Source organism: Falco naumanni, chromosome 11, assembly GCF_017639655.2.
Source record: "Falco naumanni isolate bFalNau1 chromosome 11, bFalNau1.pat, whole genome shotgun sequence".
Classification (NCBI taxonomy): Eukaryota; Metazoa; Chordata; class Aves; order Falconiformes; family Falconidae; genus Falco; species Falco naumanni.
In genome coordinates, this window is record NC_054064.1 from 9,540,077 (window position 1) to 9,557,930 (window position 17,854).

Below are 17,854 nucleotides of genomic sequence, written 5' to 3' on the forward strand. Positions count from 1 at the left end.
CTATTTTACTGCTTTGCTAGGATATATCCAGGGGCTTGTGTGAATTTTGCCTGCTGGGCAGTTGTCTGGCATTTCTGTTGCTTTTGGTACCCTCCCCTTAAAAAAAATAATGCTCTCTAGTTAAATAATTCCCCCCCTCCCCCCTTCACCCAAACAGAATTTTTGAAAGTAAGTTTGCAAGTTGTAATGAACTAACCATTATTTCTGCATTGTACTTTCACTTTGAGCCTATTTTCTTTTTCCACTTCAGCAGTTTCTTAGTGGTGTTGGTTCTCGGCTATAGCTACAGGTAGCTTAGGGGCTTGGGTAGGGAAGCTCCAAGCATATGTGTCTGTCTAACACTTTGGAGGAGTAGAAAGTCATGATTTAATTTTAATTCTTGGCAGGTCATTTTAATTTTTCCAAACATGTTGGGTGTTTTCTGGGATCTGAAATGGAGAAAACCCTTCTTTTTCTTCACTGCTGCAAACTCTGCATACAGTTTTGACAACTAAAATGAGCATGGAGGAATTTAAGAGCCATGTTACTTTGTTGTGAGCCTCACTCTTCTTCTGAAATCCTTCTGAAAAATTGTTCTGATCACGTAGTGGCGATCAAGAGTTCACATATCCTTTAGAATATGCAAGGATCTCTTTCTTCCTTAGGCTATAGTTTGCATTGGCACTAAACTGGCATTTATTAACGTTTTTAGAAGTCCCACTCAGTTTGCATGAGCTAAATTTTATGCTTCTGTGGGGGAAGATGGTAGTGGTATTGCATTACCTCTGTGGATTACAGTCTGTCTTGTATTCGTGCTTGAGCCCTTAAACTTCCATCTTTTCTTTGTTGGGGAGAAGAGCCCAGGGGCTTTTAATTCTTCTGTTGAATCTGCTTGATTTGAGACAAAACTGGACAAGATATAAAAAGATGACCTGAGACTGGTAGAGAAAGATGGGTTTTATTTTGTAGAGAAACTTCATAGTGATAATCAATAAAACAGAAGCAGTAGGGCATCTAACAGTCAAATACCATGGGAGAAAACCCCTCCACAATGATTAGTTTTCCCTGGCCAAGAAAGACTGTGTTAAGAACTTGCCTGTAGAATTGGCCTTCCTTGGGGCCTACTGTGTTGTTATACTACAGTGGTTGGTTTGCGTATTTGCTGGGCAACGTGCCTGAAAAGCATTAATGTTGCACTGCATATGCTTTGTCCTCCAGTTAGGTATTCTCGAGCTGGAACAAATAAACTACTATATTTATGACATGGAAGCTTGCAAGACAAAAAAACTTTTCCTGTGCTTTATTTACGCAACAGTACATTCTCAGAATATTGTAGTATCATGAACTTTGTGTGTGTCAGGGAGCAAGAGATCCAGATTTCTTTACACAGCTATAATATAAATGAGTTTTCATATACTCTGAAGCTCCCTTCTGTCAGTAGGTTGATGTATTTTGACCCTGGTGCCTGTGGGAGTAGGAATCCGTTCTGTCAAAAAAGTGATTTGTTTAGGATGAAACCAAATCCCGCCACCACCCCCTCCACACCACCCCCACCCCCCCCAACCATGGGCAGCCCTTCCAGTGGACTTAGCTGGGTGTTGGAACAGGAGTTTGCCAAGCATTAGCTGTGACTTTTATCCTGTTATCATGACGTAACATGCGATTGTTCTTGCCCTTGGTTGTTCATGCTTCCACGGTGGGGAAACGGCATGTTTTCTGCTGGAGGAGATCGGTGTGAATTCCCTGCCTTGCCACTGCATAGGTGATACCTTTTTGTGCGGTAGTTTCCTTAGGTAGCAAAGCAGGTTTGGCTGTCTGGCTTGGCTCTTTTCTGGCTTTTTTTCTTCTCTTCCAGAGATGTTGCTGTCTTCCTGGAAAAATGCTGATTTTTAGATAAAAATTGAAGCAGAATATATGGAGTTAACACTCTTAAATCCTGTAATTGGATGCTGGATGCATTATACATGTAAAGAAAACACAGGAGACCTTACCTCTATGGCATCAGTCTTAGATTAATATGTGGAATGTGCAGGGCTGGAGAGCAGAACTAGTATGTACCTTTGAAGCCCTAGCCCCCAGAATTTTTGCAATGTTACTGGGGAGACTCACAGCAATTCTTCCTTTTTTGGCCTTCGTATAACAGATTGGGAGACTCTCTTTTCCATTGCCACCTCTTCAGGAAGATGAACAGGGCTTGAAACTGATGCTACTTTTGTCCTAATTTTTGTTGCATGCTGTTGACGCATACAAATATAGGGAAAGGGAAAATGAGGTGAGCATGAAATGAGTTGTATTTAAGCAGAGTGCCTGCTATTGACACAGAAATATGGGGAAAGGGAAAACGAGCCAGAAACCCAAGATGTGAAAAAACGGCACATTGCACATCCTTTGTTTCTGTTCAGAAACATTTCTCTTTCCTGGTGAGGGTGTTGCTGTGGATGGAGGTATGAGAGGTCACATTCTACCAGAGCGCTCTTCCTGCCCCATATCCCACACTGTACTTTGATGGAGTGTAGCTGGTCTCTGATGTGTCACATTCAGTAGCTACATCGAAGTACTTATCCATGCAGAAGAGTTTAATTACTTAAAACTGCACAGTATAAGTAAATTTTGGCTGTTTTCTTCCTTCACCCTGGCAGGACATTCTTATTCTAGTATGACTTCTTGCTTTAATTTTACACACCCAGGTAACAGAAGCCAAGCAGCTTTTTTTAGCCTTTTTCTCATCTGCTTGAACAAAAGCAACAAATTAATGTATTGCCACCTGCAGCTAATTACTGCAGCTGCCAAATCTGCTACCCCTCTACCAGTAGTGAGCAGACGGAAGCATAGGGATTTAAGCATAGATGGTGGCAGAAAAGAAGCTGGTCAGCAGTGTGTCCCTGTGGCAAGGAAAGCCAAGCACATCCTGGTCTATATTAACGGGAGCATAGTGAGCGGATGCAGGGATGGGATCTCATCCCCTCAGTTCATCCCTTGAGACCACTTCAGGAGTCCTGTGTCCGGCTTTGGGCCTCCTGGCACCAAAGAGACATTGACATTCTGGAGCAAGTCCTGCAGAGGCTACAGAGGTTGGCTGGGGCATCATGTCTCTGTGGGGTGTTTCGCTGGTACGGTTGTAACGTTCTGAAATTAGGCTTTAGTTTGTACCAATATTTCTGTGCAGATAAGTCACTAGCATCTAGTACTGCTGTTTTGGTATACAGAAAAGTGCAGTTTTGTGTTCTGAAACAGCTGGTACTACTAAAAAATACCTCCTGGCCCTTCTGAGCCTTGTTTGTGCAATAGAGGAGCTTTGTTCACTTCAACTTCAAAGACTTATTAAGGGTAGGGCCACTTTTGAGGAGAGCTGTTAACACTTACGTAGAAGAAAGTGGCAGCATTTAACGTTGGGTTTTAAACCCGGTGGTTCATCTATTGTTTGTTCACCCAATTTTTTAAAAATTATATATATATAGGCAATAAACCCAAACTTAAAATGTAGAAGCTTGCTAGTGTGTGTGCAAAGCTGGAAGTAAAAGCTAATAATACTGTTTACTTTTTTGCTTTTGTTTTATTTTTAGGATTTCTTCTTTTATTCGCTAGTATATGATCCTCAGCAAAAGACCCTACTCGCTGATAAAGGAGAGATCCGAGTCGGAAACAGATACCAGGCAGATATAACAGACTTACTAAAAGAGGGTAATTTCCATATTTATTTAAATTGTCAAGAGGCCATGTAGGATGCGGCCACTTCTATGTGTGCGGCCCTCATAGGTGTGGGAGGTGGAGGCTCCCGCTGCCAAGCCGTGCGTACAGCAATGGGCTGGTTTGTTGGTGTTGCTCACTGAACACAATTACTTATGTTTCAAACCAGTCTTTTAAGTGGGCATTTGTCCAAATCATAAAAGTTGTTGAAACAAATTGAATTAATTGGCTCTCTCAGAGCTTGCACTCTTTTTTTTTTTTTTTTTTTTCTTAAGAGATTTCAGAATTTCCATGGGAAACAGAAACACAGCCTTTTGTGTTTTTAATCAAACCTTGCTTCCCTATAAAAGCCCCTCCCAAATTACTGCCAATTAAATACTGTCTCCCCTCATCATTTGCCCATTATTGCTGGGTGCCTGTTCCTTGGAGCCCTCTCCCCATCCCAAGCGCTGGCTTTCAGCCTAGACTTCTCACCTGCAGAGTGGGCAGGAGGAAGAATTTTCTGGCCTGAAGGTGTTGGGAGATCTCAGCCTGCCACCGCTGTGTCATGGAGTAGCAGCACGACCACAAGGGCCCTGGCCCAAGGAGAAGGGAGGAGTAGCAGTAACTGATACTATAGTTACCAATTAGTACCTAACCTTAGCTTTGTCTTTCAACCTGCTTTTGGATCTGTAGGGTAACGCAAAACCTGAGAGGGATGGGGAGTACTGGCATATAATTGCTCCTTTCTAAGACCCGTGTAATGCACGGGCAAAGTGCTGGTATTTCGCTTCTAAGAGAACCCATGTTGGAAGGACCTTCTCCAAGAAGGACTTTCTCCAAGCGTGGATGGGCAGAGATATGGAAGCAGTAAGATGCTTTTGTCTTTGCTTAGGAGCTTTGCTGATAGTGGTAGCCTCATACTAGAACAGGCAAACAAATTGGTCAGGACTTTTGCTTAATTTGTCTATGAAACTGGTATTTACTCAAGCAGCTGGGCAAGCCTCCGAAGTGAGGATGAACTAATTCGAAAGGCATTCTCTTCCCTCAGTGGGCCAACACAGGGCTTCAGAGAAGGATAATCTCCAGATGTTATAAAGGGAGCAGAAAGAAGAAAAAGTCTCAGCTCCTGTACTTTTCCAGGGTATTTTGGTTTCTGTAGAGTTAGGAAAATAAAAGCAAGAGAGTCTGATGCTGTGATTTTTCCGCTTTCTAAGGGAACTGGCTACTCTGCCTCCTCAGAGCAGCTGGGAGTGTGTCTGTTTTCCTGGAATTTCTGCAAGATAAAGGAGAAAAACATAGAGAGGGGAGCTGGGGAGAGGGGCTGGTGAGTTACTGTCTAGTTGGGAGAAGGATGTAGTCTGTTTCCCGGTATGTGTCCTTTAAAAACAGTTCTTGAAAATGTGATGGCACAATTCAGATGAGCTGTGTTGCTGCATCTGTCAAGCTGAAATTGTCACAGACGAGCAGGTGAATGAAATTTTCACAGTGGCCCTTTTGGCAGAGTAATTGAGATAGGTTAGCAGTTACATTATTGTGAAATTAAAAAAAAGTCTAGAATACTTTTATTTCAAAACAGCCATACCAAGCATTTCAAATCTGTTTTTCAACCAGGTGAGGATGATGGAAGAGACCAGTCAAAACTTGAAACAAAAGTTTGGGAAGCCTTTAACCCACTAGTAGACAAGCAGATAGACCAGTTCCTGGTGGTAGCACGGTAAGAGCATTTTACCTCTCCTTTAAATAAGTAAATGCTAATAACTCTTCCAAGCACTTCTTATGTTCCTTTTGCGTTACTAGTAAGAATGCTGGTTTTGGTTGCTTGATTGACTTGCTCCATTTTGAAATGATGGACATTTTATGTGCCTTCCTGGGAATTGCATGACTTTAGGAACAGCTACTCAGATTTACAACTTAATCACTTTCATGAAAGAAAAGCAAATGGCATGTAAAAACGATCCTGTAATTGGTGAGGTTTTTCAAATACTTTGGCCAGTATGCAGAAGGCTTAGTGAACTGAATTCTTGACAGTTCATTACTCAGTCCATTTTGTCCCCTTTTCAAATCCAGTGATATTTTAACATCCGTTAATAGTTTGCTAAGAAGTCTGGTAAAGTGTTTTTGATGGAGTGTGGATGGTTTCTAATGCCTAGATTCCAGTAGGTGGGCACAGTAAAGTAAAACACTGCAAATCTGTGCAGATGGTGAAATGTGTGCTTTTATTTAAGCCCAAAGCAATCTTTGTGGATCAGCTTTTCCTTTTTAAAATGTTCTTGAACTTTGTCATTGGTATGCATTTATATGAACAGAAGCCTATACTAAATTTCAGGCTCTCATAGCAATGGGTGACTGAATGATGGGGAGGGGGGAGAGAAAAAAAGTTAACACTCCAAATTCTTGTCTTTTAGGTGAGTTTGTGGGACTGCATGGGAGGAGAATGGTGTGAGTTGATGGATAGTTGGACCTTTTGATGGTTTTAGTCAATGGAGCAAGCTATTTGGCTATGGTTAGGAAAGGGGTGTGTAAAGTTAGAAGCTGCTAGTAGTGTGTGGGTTTGCTAGTCTTGAGAGTTCTGCTCATTGGCTGTGGTATTTGATAGACCTGAACCCTGCTGCCTGCTTCAACCAAGGACTTTACCCCTGGAAAAGAGTCAAACCTATATTTCAAATACTCTGTTAAATTGGGCCCTGGTTCTTTTGGTTCTTGTCTTCCCCCCCGCCCCCCCGCCTTGAGTTACCATGCTTTGAATTTCCTCCTGAACTTCCCTGAGTCTAGCATTGCTGTGCCTGTTGTTGGGTAAGTTAACGGGGTGCTTGTCAGGGAGGCAGCACTAGAGCTTGTGTGTAAGCATCTGCCTGGACAGGACCCTCCAGTGCTGATCAAAGCTGCTGGATGATGCAATGAGGGTGCATTTTTATCAAACAGCAGTCAATGCGTTCAGCATGCTGAATGATAGAAGCTCGGGGGAATAATGAGTGGGGCAGCAGGGGGGAAATAACGGCGGTGCATCAAGGAGATGGTGAAATGCAGTGTTTTAATTACTCAAGAGGAGATGTGTATATACTTGAAAACACACACCCAAATCCGTTTTTTCTATGTACTTTGAAGATAAAACTTGCCATTATTATGAACTTTGATCAGAACTTTAAAAAATGGCTATTCTGAATTGCAGCACTTAAACTTTTACAAGGCTGCTTGGGCCTTATGTGGGTCCAGTAACAGCGTGCCAAGAGTAAAACTAGGTTTGTTAAAATTAAAAATGTTAACTGCAGTCCAATCCGAACAATTTGCAATCCAAACAGCAGATTGAAGAAAATCTCACAGTTCAGAATCCATTAGTACATTTTTGTCCTTGGTTAAACATGCACTTTTTATTGTATAGACTTTTCTAAGGTTCATAAAGTTCATAGTGTTCTGGTTACACTAAAGAATCACCATAAAATTTAGGGTCTTGGAAGTTTCACTGTGCTGCTTACACAATATATTGCTGTTTCCCTTGACCTGTGCCAACAGTAAAGTCAAACTGGCTGAACTAAGTGATTTATTTGCAACAGATTAATTCTGCTTGATCAGATGGACATAGGGAGAAGGATGAAAGTGGGGAGAGGATAACCTCCACCAGTGATGCAGAACAGATGAAGGAGTGATGGGCAGAGCTGGGATACCTCCAGCAAAGGATATTCCTCCTCTTAAGGCACCCTTCTTGACAAGGCTGTGGTTTCACAGTTGCTTCTAATCGAGTGAAGTACAGGACACCATCGAAAAGCAAAGAACTTTGTTTCCTGGGTTAATTTCAGCATTATTGATTCAAATTGCCACTCAGCCACACAGTGCTCTGGTGTTGGTGTCAGGAAGACCCAGCAGAAAGCAAGAGGGTAGAAGTGCCCCAGCAGGTGGGGGTTTTCACGTGGGTTGGTTTAGGTCAGGGGTCCTCAAACTACGGCCCGCGGGCTGGATACGGCCCCCCAGGGTCCTCAATCCAGCCCCCGGTATTTACAGAACCCCCCCGCCCCCCCCCCCCCCCCCCCCCCCCCCCCCCCGCCGGGGTTTGGTGGGGGGAACCAAGCAGCCGCAGATGACTGCCTGCCACTGCATCCGCGCGCCGGCCCCCTGGTAAAAAAGTTTGAGGACCCCCGGTTTAGAGTGACTGTAGAGCTGCTTTGTGTTGGGGGTTTCTACCTTGTGTGGGCTTTTGGTTTTAGTAGTTCCTGGCTGTTCACTGCTGCCCACTGGGTTTACTGATACAGCTGCCTGAAGGCATGTGCTGTAACGAGAATCACTGAAAAGATCAGTATAAAAATCGCTTTTGTCCGGAATGAGCAAAGCGATCCAGTTGATAATTAGATGCCATGCAGACAGAGAGGAAAAAGATACCAGTTCAGTGAAAGCTGGGGACAGGGGAGTTATGAAGCAGGGGTAGGGGTAGTGACTGGGAGGCTGGGGAGAGGGCAAAGTGTAAATCCACCATAGAAACTGGGGTGGGGAGGCTGTTTTGGATTTTGGCTAGAATTAGGTATTTTATGACAACTACTGCTACTGCGCTGCTTGGCACTGGTTTGTTCCTCTGTGTGCTCAGAGTAGTTTGGGGAAGTGATCTGAGTAGAGGGGGAAAAAAAAAAACCCACCTTTTTTTGTTGTAACAGTTGCTCAGAGGAGTTCAGCTCCAGTCCACTGTGCAGGAGCACAAGCCTTTCACCCAGGTGGTGTAGAAGCAGCAAGGGGAGTAGGAATTGCTGGAATCGATGTTTGTGTTAAAAGTTTCTTTCTCTGCCTAATTTATTTAGGAATAAAATGAGGAGCATGGGGACTGTGGCCTCAGGTGCAGGAATGGCTGGCATTGGGGAATATTTGAGAACTGCTGTATTCTTATGCTATATAGTAGACACGTATTATACAATATTAAGTTGTAAAATAAAGATTGTTTTTGATTTTACTGAAACTTAGAAGAATGCTTGTATTAGTGCATTTTTTTTTTCCTGTCGGGTCTTGGCATCTGTCTCTGAACAGTGCAGCACTGCTGTTGCTATTGCGGAAGAGACTTTTGCTATCCATAAAGCTTGCTTGTGCTTTCTGTTAAAGCTTAGGTCTTATCCCTTAAGAGATAAGGGATAAGACAGCAGTTGAAAACTCCGTTTGTGATCCCTGGGTCTTTCACTGTTTCCTTGTGCCTAAGCCTATTTGGTCATAGGAACTGAATAAAGTGGTCATAATAACTAACCACATCTGAAGAGAACAGTCTCTGGCTCACTACTAGTGCCAAACCATATAATCTTGTTACTGAGAGATGGAGTCTGCTGATCTCAAAAAGCGTTGGTTGGGTGTTTATATTTATGCTTCTTTTGCATGCAAAGTTAATGCTCTGTTTAATTTCTTTCAGGTCTGTTGGTACGTTTGCCCGAGCACTAGATTGCAGTAGTTCTGTCAGACAGCCAAGTTTGCACATGAGTGCTGCAGCAGCCTCTAGGGACATCACACTGGTAAGATTTTTAAGAGGACCTTAAGTTTTTGAGAGATGCAAAATATCCACCTCGGCAATAACAGTTGGCAAAGAGAGAGGGGCAGATGGATTGTAATTGTGGCCTGCTGTGAAACAGATCCTGTCTTTGTAAAGGAACCCTTTATTTACATATGAAGTAACTTTTTCTGGCCTTGTGCCTCCTACGATCCATCATGGATAATTCTATGAGATAATTTTTTTGTGTGTTTTGTTTTATTAAAATGTTTTGATGACATGCTTCACAGCCCACCTCTTGTATGGGCTTAGTAGCTGTCTTAAGAAGAATGCAAGCGGTTATCTGCCTGTCTGCAACGTTATAATGCCAGAATGCTGCCCCTCATCACTTCCCCAACACCAGGCTGTCACTGGCATCCTTGAGCAAGATCGTCTGGGGGAAAAGCTTGTGGTCAGATAAGAAGTTTCAGTTGATACAGCTCTTCTCTTTGACAAGCTCCATTTTAGAGTACTTGAGGTGTAGTGACATTATTAATATTTTACAATCATAAGTGATTCTGATTAGATAGAGGAAAGGGAAAACTTAAACTCCTATGCTAGAGAAAGTTTAATGAAAATTTGAATAAAATTTCTAAAGTCTCCAGAGAACTGTTATCAGTGCCTCACCTCATAACTGGAATAATGTGAAATCATGTATAGAACAAATTCTAGGATAGAACACTGTAGATTGATTATGCACGTGCACAAAACTGGTATGATGAAAGACAAATAACATGCTGATTAAAACTACAGAAACCAGGAAATAAAGCCAAGCTTTCATTTACTAATATCAATTCCTCCTTCGCAACGTGTTCTCAGCCTTTGTAAATCACAAGTTGCAGACAGTCGTAGCTTGGCTTTCTCAGGAGTAATTGCTCCTGGGAGTAATTCTTTTTTCCTACTCGGCTACGACGTGTGACTTGACTTTAATCTTTTGGGAGGATTTCTGGCCTTTGGTGGGACTGTATATGTGTGGTGCTGCTCTTAAATATTTTTCTTATATGCAGTTTTTGTGGATTATTTGACAAAGAATGTGCATGGCCAAGTTTATTAGAAAATATGGCCTTGGTCCTCTATCTTCATGCTCCACCTTTAACCAGGGCTTCTCAGTCCTGGGGTGAGTGGGTCTCTGTCCTGTGCGCTTTCTTAACAGTAGGGCTACAGTGGTGGTGCTGGTGAAGTAGCTAAGTAGGAATTATTGATATGCCAGGGCTCATGTTCCACAAACCCCATTGTTGTTACTGAGCATTAGACTTGTATGGTGACAATTACAGTGAGTCTGAGGTTGGAGTAAGTTTTTACTGATTCTGTGTTATAGAATACTGCACCCTCAGATCCTGGTGCAGACCTTTTGTTGTTGCTGTTCCACTGTTAAGCGTTTTTTCCACCCTAGATGCCTGTCCTTACATTTATCTTTCTCTTTTACAATCATGTAGTTCCATGCTATGGACACTTTGCACAAAAATGTCTATGACATTTCCAAGGCAATCTCTGCGCTTGTGCCACAAGGTGGGCCGGTCCTGTGCAGGGATGAGATGGAGGAGTGGTCTGCTTCAGAGGCAAACCTCTTTGAGGAAGCACTAGAAAAATATGGAAAAGATTTCACTGACATTCAGCAAGATTTTGTAAGTATATAAAACGAGGGCCCACATGGTGGCCGGTTCTCAGCAGTTACACAACTGATTACAGCTTGTCTAAACTGTGTCGGTTTTCTTTGTGTTGGAGAAGAGGGATTTGAACTTTAGCATGTGTCTTGCTGTAAACTGGGGAAAGGCAGACCTCATACTGGTGACAGCCTGTTGTACAGTCAGAATTTCAAATCCCAGATGATAGCTTTTCCTTTACAAATGTTAATTTAAAATCATCTGCTCCACTACAGCTGAGGGAGGATTTAGGAAAGTGTTGTGACAGCCTAGCTGCTTTATATTAATTTGCGTTTGAAGGAGAGTAAGTACTGGGTCTTTTGAAACATGAACATTTAGTCACTTTTATAATGCAGTTTCAGAAAAGGCCTTTTGAAAGTTTTAAAAAGGAATCTTGGGTGTCCAAGGGAAATGTGCTGTAGTTTGGCCAAAGCTCTCCACCCTAGGTGCTCAGTCTGCAGATTGAAGAGAGCACTGTAAAAAGAGCTGAGTTTCACTGTACCGCTGTTTGAGTCCTGTGGCACAAAACAAGTAGTTTCTGTGCTGCTTGTCCCCTGCTCTAATCTTCTAAACTGAGGGACTTGGAAACAGCACAGCGTGCTCTGTGGTCCTGCTGAAATCCTCGTGCTTCTCATGCAGAGAACAGAGCTGGCAGGGCACAATTCTGTTGGTGGTTACTATTTTATTTTTTTTAATGGGCCAGTTCCATGGAAGCCAAGCAAATCAGAACTGTGATATTGTATTTGTGGCTCTTGCTTGAGTCTTTGCTGCTCAAACAGAGAGTCTGAGACAGTGGGCTCCCTTCCACATTGTGCCTCTCTTGAATGGTTTTCTCTGGAGCCAGTGCAGCATGAAGATTTACCTGTAACCTGCTCTACTTCTACACTGAAAGCACTATTTTTTGAAAGGGCATTTAATTTAACATGAATCCCATGTGCATCTAATGCCCTAGGAGATTCAGACACGGACTGTCTTTTTTTTGTTGTTAGGAGGGTTAGTTAGTTGCAAGACTGTTATAAACTGTATGTCAGAGGAATCCTGTGAATTTTAGTGAGGCTGTGTGCCAGCTTCCTGCAATGACTGCTGCTTTTCCTTTATGTCCCTAGCTCCCATGGAAGTCCTTAACAAGCATAATAGAATATTACTATATGTGGAAAACTACAGACAGATACGTTCAGCAGGTAAGAGAGTCAGAATCGCCTCTTTCATTCTGTCAGAAGTTGGTTTTCTTGCCTTTGAAACCAGGCATCATTGCTTTATTTTCCCTCTTGGGGTTCAGCCTTTCCAACAGGTGGGTTCTGTAATGATCTGAAGCACTGAATAATATCTCTTCACTAAACTCATCAGCTGTTCCGTAGATACAAACATGTAGCACTGGCATTTGTGCTTTCTTCTCGTGATTCCTACTACTTTGTTTGGAGCTTTCAAATGTCTGTCTTGGAATTCAGCAGTTTGAGGAAGGGAATAGAGTTAATTTCTGATTGTAGAGTTCAAGGTCAGCATTAACCTCAGTTTTGACTTTCTGTGGAGGGGTGGGCAGTTGCTGTACGACAGGCACCTGTGCTAACTCTCCACATCTGCCTGCCTGTGACTTTGCAGATACACGGAGGCTCCCCCATGTAAGTGCTGTAAAGTGTTTGTCTGGGAAGTGTTGATGGCTCAAATTCCCATACTCGTTATACTTGAGAATTGACTTTGACTAGTGTTTACAATTATTTTTATCTCTACTTGTTTAAATACGAAGACTGCTTGGTCCCTTAAAGAAAGCATAATGCAAGCAGCATGCAAAAATGTTGCAGAGTATCAGTTGCTGAAAACTACTTGTAATATTTAATGGGAAAATTAATTAAAATAAGGGAGAAATATATAATGACTTTTTCATTATCATTATCAGTGTTATGTTTAGGCATCTATTTGAAGTATTAGAAAAAGTGGTGTTATAGAAATGTCCTGCCTTAACTTGTTTCATTGGAAATTCAGCCTGGGATAACAACTAGATGCCTGAGGCATTGACCAATGTTTGGCATATGCTGTATTTGGGCACCCTGGTCTGTAATGTGTTTTTTACTATTTTCTTTCTGATAGGAGTACTGTTTAAATTACAGAGGGAGCCTCAGGACAAATGGGAACTTTTTTTTTCCTTGCATAAATTCTGTGTTACTTTTTTTTAAAAGTAATACTAACTGCATCCTCATTCCAATATTTCTTCTAGTCCATTCTTTGAAACTTTTCCTTCTGGTAAGGAAATGGATGGTAGGAAGGTGCGACGGCAATTGAAGCTGGTACAGTGGGGAAAAAGGGTGCAGGAGAAATGAGGTCTTTCTTTCCCCACTGAACTGGGTGTATCATTGATATAGTGAGTGCTGCTATACTGTCTGATTACAGCTGTTTAGGAGACAATAGCTGACCGTACTCAGCCTGTACTACACTCAATATTTGCACTGAGAGGAATCCCTTTATCTTCTTCGCTGCATCTTTTATCTCACCTCATTCCTTTTACTGATAAAAGTTCATCTAGCAATAATGGTAGGTATCAGAAAAAGTGAGGAAAGTTATTTTATCAGTCGGTGAAAACTAGAATCTTAGGCTTTTGCATGAAAATGTCACCCCTGTGCAGTCAGAACAGCAGAGAATAGTAGGAGTTCTTGGGAAAGATTAAACTAAAAAGCATCTCTCTCCTGCTTAGAAACTCTGCCATACATTTGCAATAGTGAAGTTCTGGTTCTGCCCATCTTGAGGTATGTAGCAATGGTGGCGGTGGGAGTAGGGGGTAGGAAGCAGTTTCTTTGGTGTTTGCTCTTGGATACCGTAGGAGACAGATAAGAATAGCGTCTCAGGTTTTTGCTTCCAGGCCTGTGTGCTAGGAAGGCAAAACAGCTGGAAAAACTGTGCCTTGATTAGTAAGCGGTTAAATTCTTTTGCTTTTTCTGCTTTCTTGAGCTTCCTTATTACACAGACAAAATTGCAGAGGGGATAGTTGTGTGAAAGACTTTGATTATTTGTTGTTGCAGTAATTAAGAAAACCCAACAAACGTACAGTTCTTGTACCATTCTGCTATATTCCTCTGCAGCCAGTCTTCTATCATGGCTATACTGTACCTTACCTGTGCTGCCCGGCAATATTCCAGGGAGTGGGATTTGGGGAAAACTTTCAATTAGAGGCTCTGCACTTAGGAGACAGTATAAGCCAAACAGATAGAAATTGCAGTACAGAGTTATCATGTCAATTAAGTCTGAACTGAGCTGAAGACATCATCTCAAATTCCCAGTTTGTACAAGCAAATAATACTACTAAACATTTATAAAAAGCCTGGGAGAGCTATCTATATATAACCACAAAGAAAAGCATAGGAAGTTGTAGTTGAAATAATGGTGTATTACATTTATATTTTATTTGATGTGTGCAAAGTCTTTAGCAAAGTGCATCCCTCACCACTTTTTCCATGTTTCTTCATAGTGTTTTGTCTGCATAGATTCTTTCCTTAGCCCCACAACTATTTTGTGGTAAGACTAACAGTATTTTTTATGTAAGATACTGAAAGTGTACTAAGTAAAGGTATGAAAAGCGTGTATCCTGTGTTGTTTTACTTTCACTTGCTGTCCTTCTGAGAGCGTGTTTAAATTATATTCCAAGGCTCTATGTTATTGTCTTTTAAAAAATATTGATAAATTGATAACTTGCTCATTTCTGTAGACTCTTTGGCTGAATAAACCTAAGTCCGCTTAAACTGTCTTATTTCTGAGTTACACAACATAGTAATGAAATTTTTTGTCATCAACCAATTGCCTGCTTTGATGAAAAACAGTTAGTTGGGAAATGTTTACATCCTTCTGTATTTCCTTTGAGATTTTTTTGGAGCAAGAAAGCACTGTCATAATCCTGAAGCAGAATCCCTCTGTTTCTTGCCACTGAGGAAGCTAAATTTTGAGTCAAGAAAGACCCTTTTTCACAACTGCACAACAAGGTGTACTTATGCTGGGTATACCTAAGATCAAAAGGCTTGACACAGCACTTCCTCATCTTGTGAGTAGGATATGGTGATTGAGATACATGCAAATTGAGTTGTTTTGGAGCGTGCACTTGGATCTCGTATCCAGTAAATTTTATTTGCCTTCATCTATACCATGCTTTTGAAGGTTAGCAGTGTAATTAGGAGTTTGGTCGTTTCAAGAGAAGGACTGACCCTCATCCAAGAACAGAACTGCTAGAAGGAGTAATTCTGCTGCAATGTTAATGCAGAATTTGTGGTCTGATGTAGGCTCCTGAGTGTCTGTGCAGAGTGGTTCCAAGAGCTGTCATGTCAAAGACATCCTTTCAGAGTTGTCCTGAAGAAACTGAGGGAGATGCATTCCAAATTCAGTATCCAGTGTCTCTTTTGAATGCATCTTTTTCTTGAGACAGACTTCCTGTGTCAATTCACAAGAGCTTATGTTTCCGATTCAGAAAGGTTTGAAATGGTATCCACTGAGTAACTGCTGTTTGGTGGCTTTCCCACTTTTAAAGAATTGATGTGATGGTTGGGTATGCCTACATTTTCATTCAAAGTAAAGACTGAGTTCTTATGTAGTTGTGAATTCCAGGGTGACTTTTATTTTTAAAGATCTTTAAATGCTTCTACTGTTTGTCAGGACTTCTCTTTAAAACCTAACACTTTGCAACCACTGAGATGCGGTTGAGAAGAGCTTGGGACATGGCAGTGGCAGTTGACTGTTTGAATTAGTCATATGCTTTCTGAGAGTTGAATGCTTTGATTTAGTTTTTGCATTTTTATTTGCACTTAAGGAGCGTCCAGCTTCAAGAAGAAGAGCAAATACTGTGAAGTTCTACTGTTCTATTTCTTAGGTGGAAGTGCCATTAGAAAAATGTAGGTGGAACAGACAGAAATTCAGTTTTCAGGTATGCCTAGTGTTGAGAAGATACTGGAGATAGTTGAAGTGCCCTTATATTTGACTACATGAGGTAGGGAGCTTAAGGGAGGGAGCTCTTGTAAGTCTTGATGTGGATAGAAAACATCTTTATTAAGGGAAGCAAACTTTTTTGTACTTAGTCAAGAGCTGTGAGTGACATCTTAATGTACTAGCCTTCATAAAGTACTGTGTGCTAGCAAAACAGGAATGGATCAAAGAAATGTTTTTCCATGTACGTAGGATGTTTTATCCCCAAACACCTCCTGTTAAACCTACAGTAACATGGGGCTGTGGCAGTTTTGGCAAACAAGTGACAGAGACCGTAGGTACCTCAGTGCTGACATGTGTTGCTGGAGCACAAGCAGCTGGAAACACTTGTCCCAAATGCATCATGGAGTAATTACCTTTTCTGTCCCATCTCCCCTGCCTTCCAACAGCTCTTGTATGTTCAGAGTTTTGAAAAAGGCTGAACAGTGTGAAAGTTCTCCTCTAAATCCAGAAAATGCAATTTATCTTCCCTATCATAAACTAATAATATTTGAAGATGTTTGAGGCATCCCTGTGCTGTCTACCAAACCCATTCTTGTGTTGTGGACCTTGAAATATCCCGTGTTCCCGAATTTCTTTTGTTATTACCCCTTTATAGTTGTTCATTCTTTAGAAAATTGCCACAAACATTTGCTCCGATATATCATGTATTTTAAAACTCTTTCAAGCTCAGTGGGTGGAATGAAAGATGTGAAATCCAGGGAGAGGATATATAAAGGACAGATGTTTGCACCGTCTCGAATGTACGCTGCTTAGCCTTTTAATCCCTTGGTCCCTGTGGGATGGACAAGTTGGTAATATCTCCCTTTCATAGATGAGGAAATTATGATGAGGTAAATAAGAGGATATACTTAAGACGTGCATTTATAAATAACTCTAAGAGAAAAGATTTTTATTTAGGCCAAACTACTAGGAAAAGTTACAAATGTTCAGAGATATTTTTGTGGATGAGGACATTAGTAACTACATTGGACAACATTAAAAATTTATAGTGTAAATACACTTCAGGCACAGATCAATTAATAACTGGCAAAGGACCTAGCCAAGCACTTTGTCTGTGAAGGGATTATTCTGAAATGGTGCATTACAGGCACCTTTTTTTTTGGACCTTCTGGTATCAGTCACTGTCAAAAAATAGGAAATTCATCATGTCTGGTCTATTGGTTGCCCACAGACGCAGGTACTTAGGGCAAAACCTCTTCTTATCCAGTACATTGTGGTACCTTCTGAAAACTGTCAATTTTCTTGGTATACTACTTGTAATAAAGGCTTAGCTGTATGCTGTGCTCCTTGCTGATCCCCAGGCAGGAGAGGAGGGTATTGCTGGCTCCTGGTGACTTTATGGCAGTTGTTATCTCAGAGCTTGTGCCATGCTCATCAATCGCAAAGAAAGTCTGTAGTGTGAGGTTGATATTCATCACCAGTTTACTGAAATGTTGCTTAATACCCTAAATTAGTCGTCGTTTCTCCAAGGCAAATGACTTTACATTGTGGATGGTAGAATATTTCAGCTGCTGGTAATGCTTTGTGCTTGCATGAAGCTTTTGCGTTCATAGATTTCCAAAACTGTCATAACATAATGACTCTAGATAGTCCCCTTGGGAGCTTTTGTCAAGAAAACTGCAGCTTTTTCCCCCCACAATCTAGAAATCTAGTGGAAATAAAAAACACAAAACAAAAACTAAACAGTTCTGTAGCAGTGGAAGTTCCCTGAATTTCCTGCTTAGGTCTCAAGGCTTGTACATGGCTTGAACATGAGGCTTGTACAAGGCTCTTCAAGCAGTATTTTAAGCTATTTATCGGTGTCTGATGTTGGACTTCCTTGTAATTCCTGCAACTGAGCTCTGTGACTGTTAATCTGCTGACTTAACTGCCCATGGTAGTCTGTGCCTGGGGAAAGAAGACCTGTCTTTCAGTCCAGGCTGTGGGTGAAGCAGCCTCCACTTCAATGAGCAGAAAGGCACTTGAGTGCGCATTTTGTTGAAGGATGATTTTTTTTTTTTTTTTGGGTAGCATCACTCTGGAAGGTAGAGGAGGTTTTCTGATGCTGTTTGGGGAACCATTGTCACAGCACTTTTTGAGGCCCACGATTGGATGCTTTGGTTTCTGACATAGAAAG

At 41.5% G+C, this 17,854-nt stretch overlaps 1 protein-coding gene across 4 annotated transcripts in view; it reads left to right on the top strand.

The window, feature by feature from the left end:
• Positions 1-17,854, top strand: part of MTA1 (metastasis associated 1) — a 94,205-nt gene that overhangs the window by 37,393 nt on the left and 38,958 nt on the right. For all 4 annotated transcript variants that reach the window (XM_040610132.1, XM_040610129.1, XM_040610130.1 and 1 more), the window contains exons 6-10: positions 3,543-3,660; positions 5,260-5,362; positions 9,023-9,122; positions 10,573-10,761; positions 11,886-11,960. In XM_040610132.1, the coding sequence (XP_040466066.1) occupies positions 3,543-3,660; positions 5,260-5,362; positions 9,023-9,122; positions 10,573-10,761; positions 11,886-11,960 (585 nt within the window). The remainder of the gene's footprint in view (positions 1-3,542; positions 3,661-5,259; positions 5,363-9,022; positions 9,123-10,572; positions 10,762-11,885; positions 11,961-17,854) is intronic.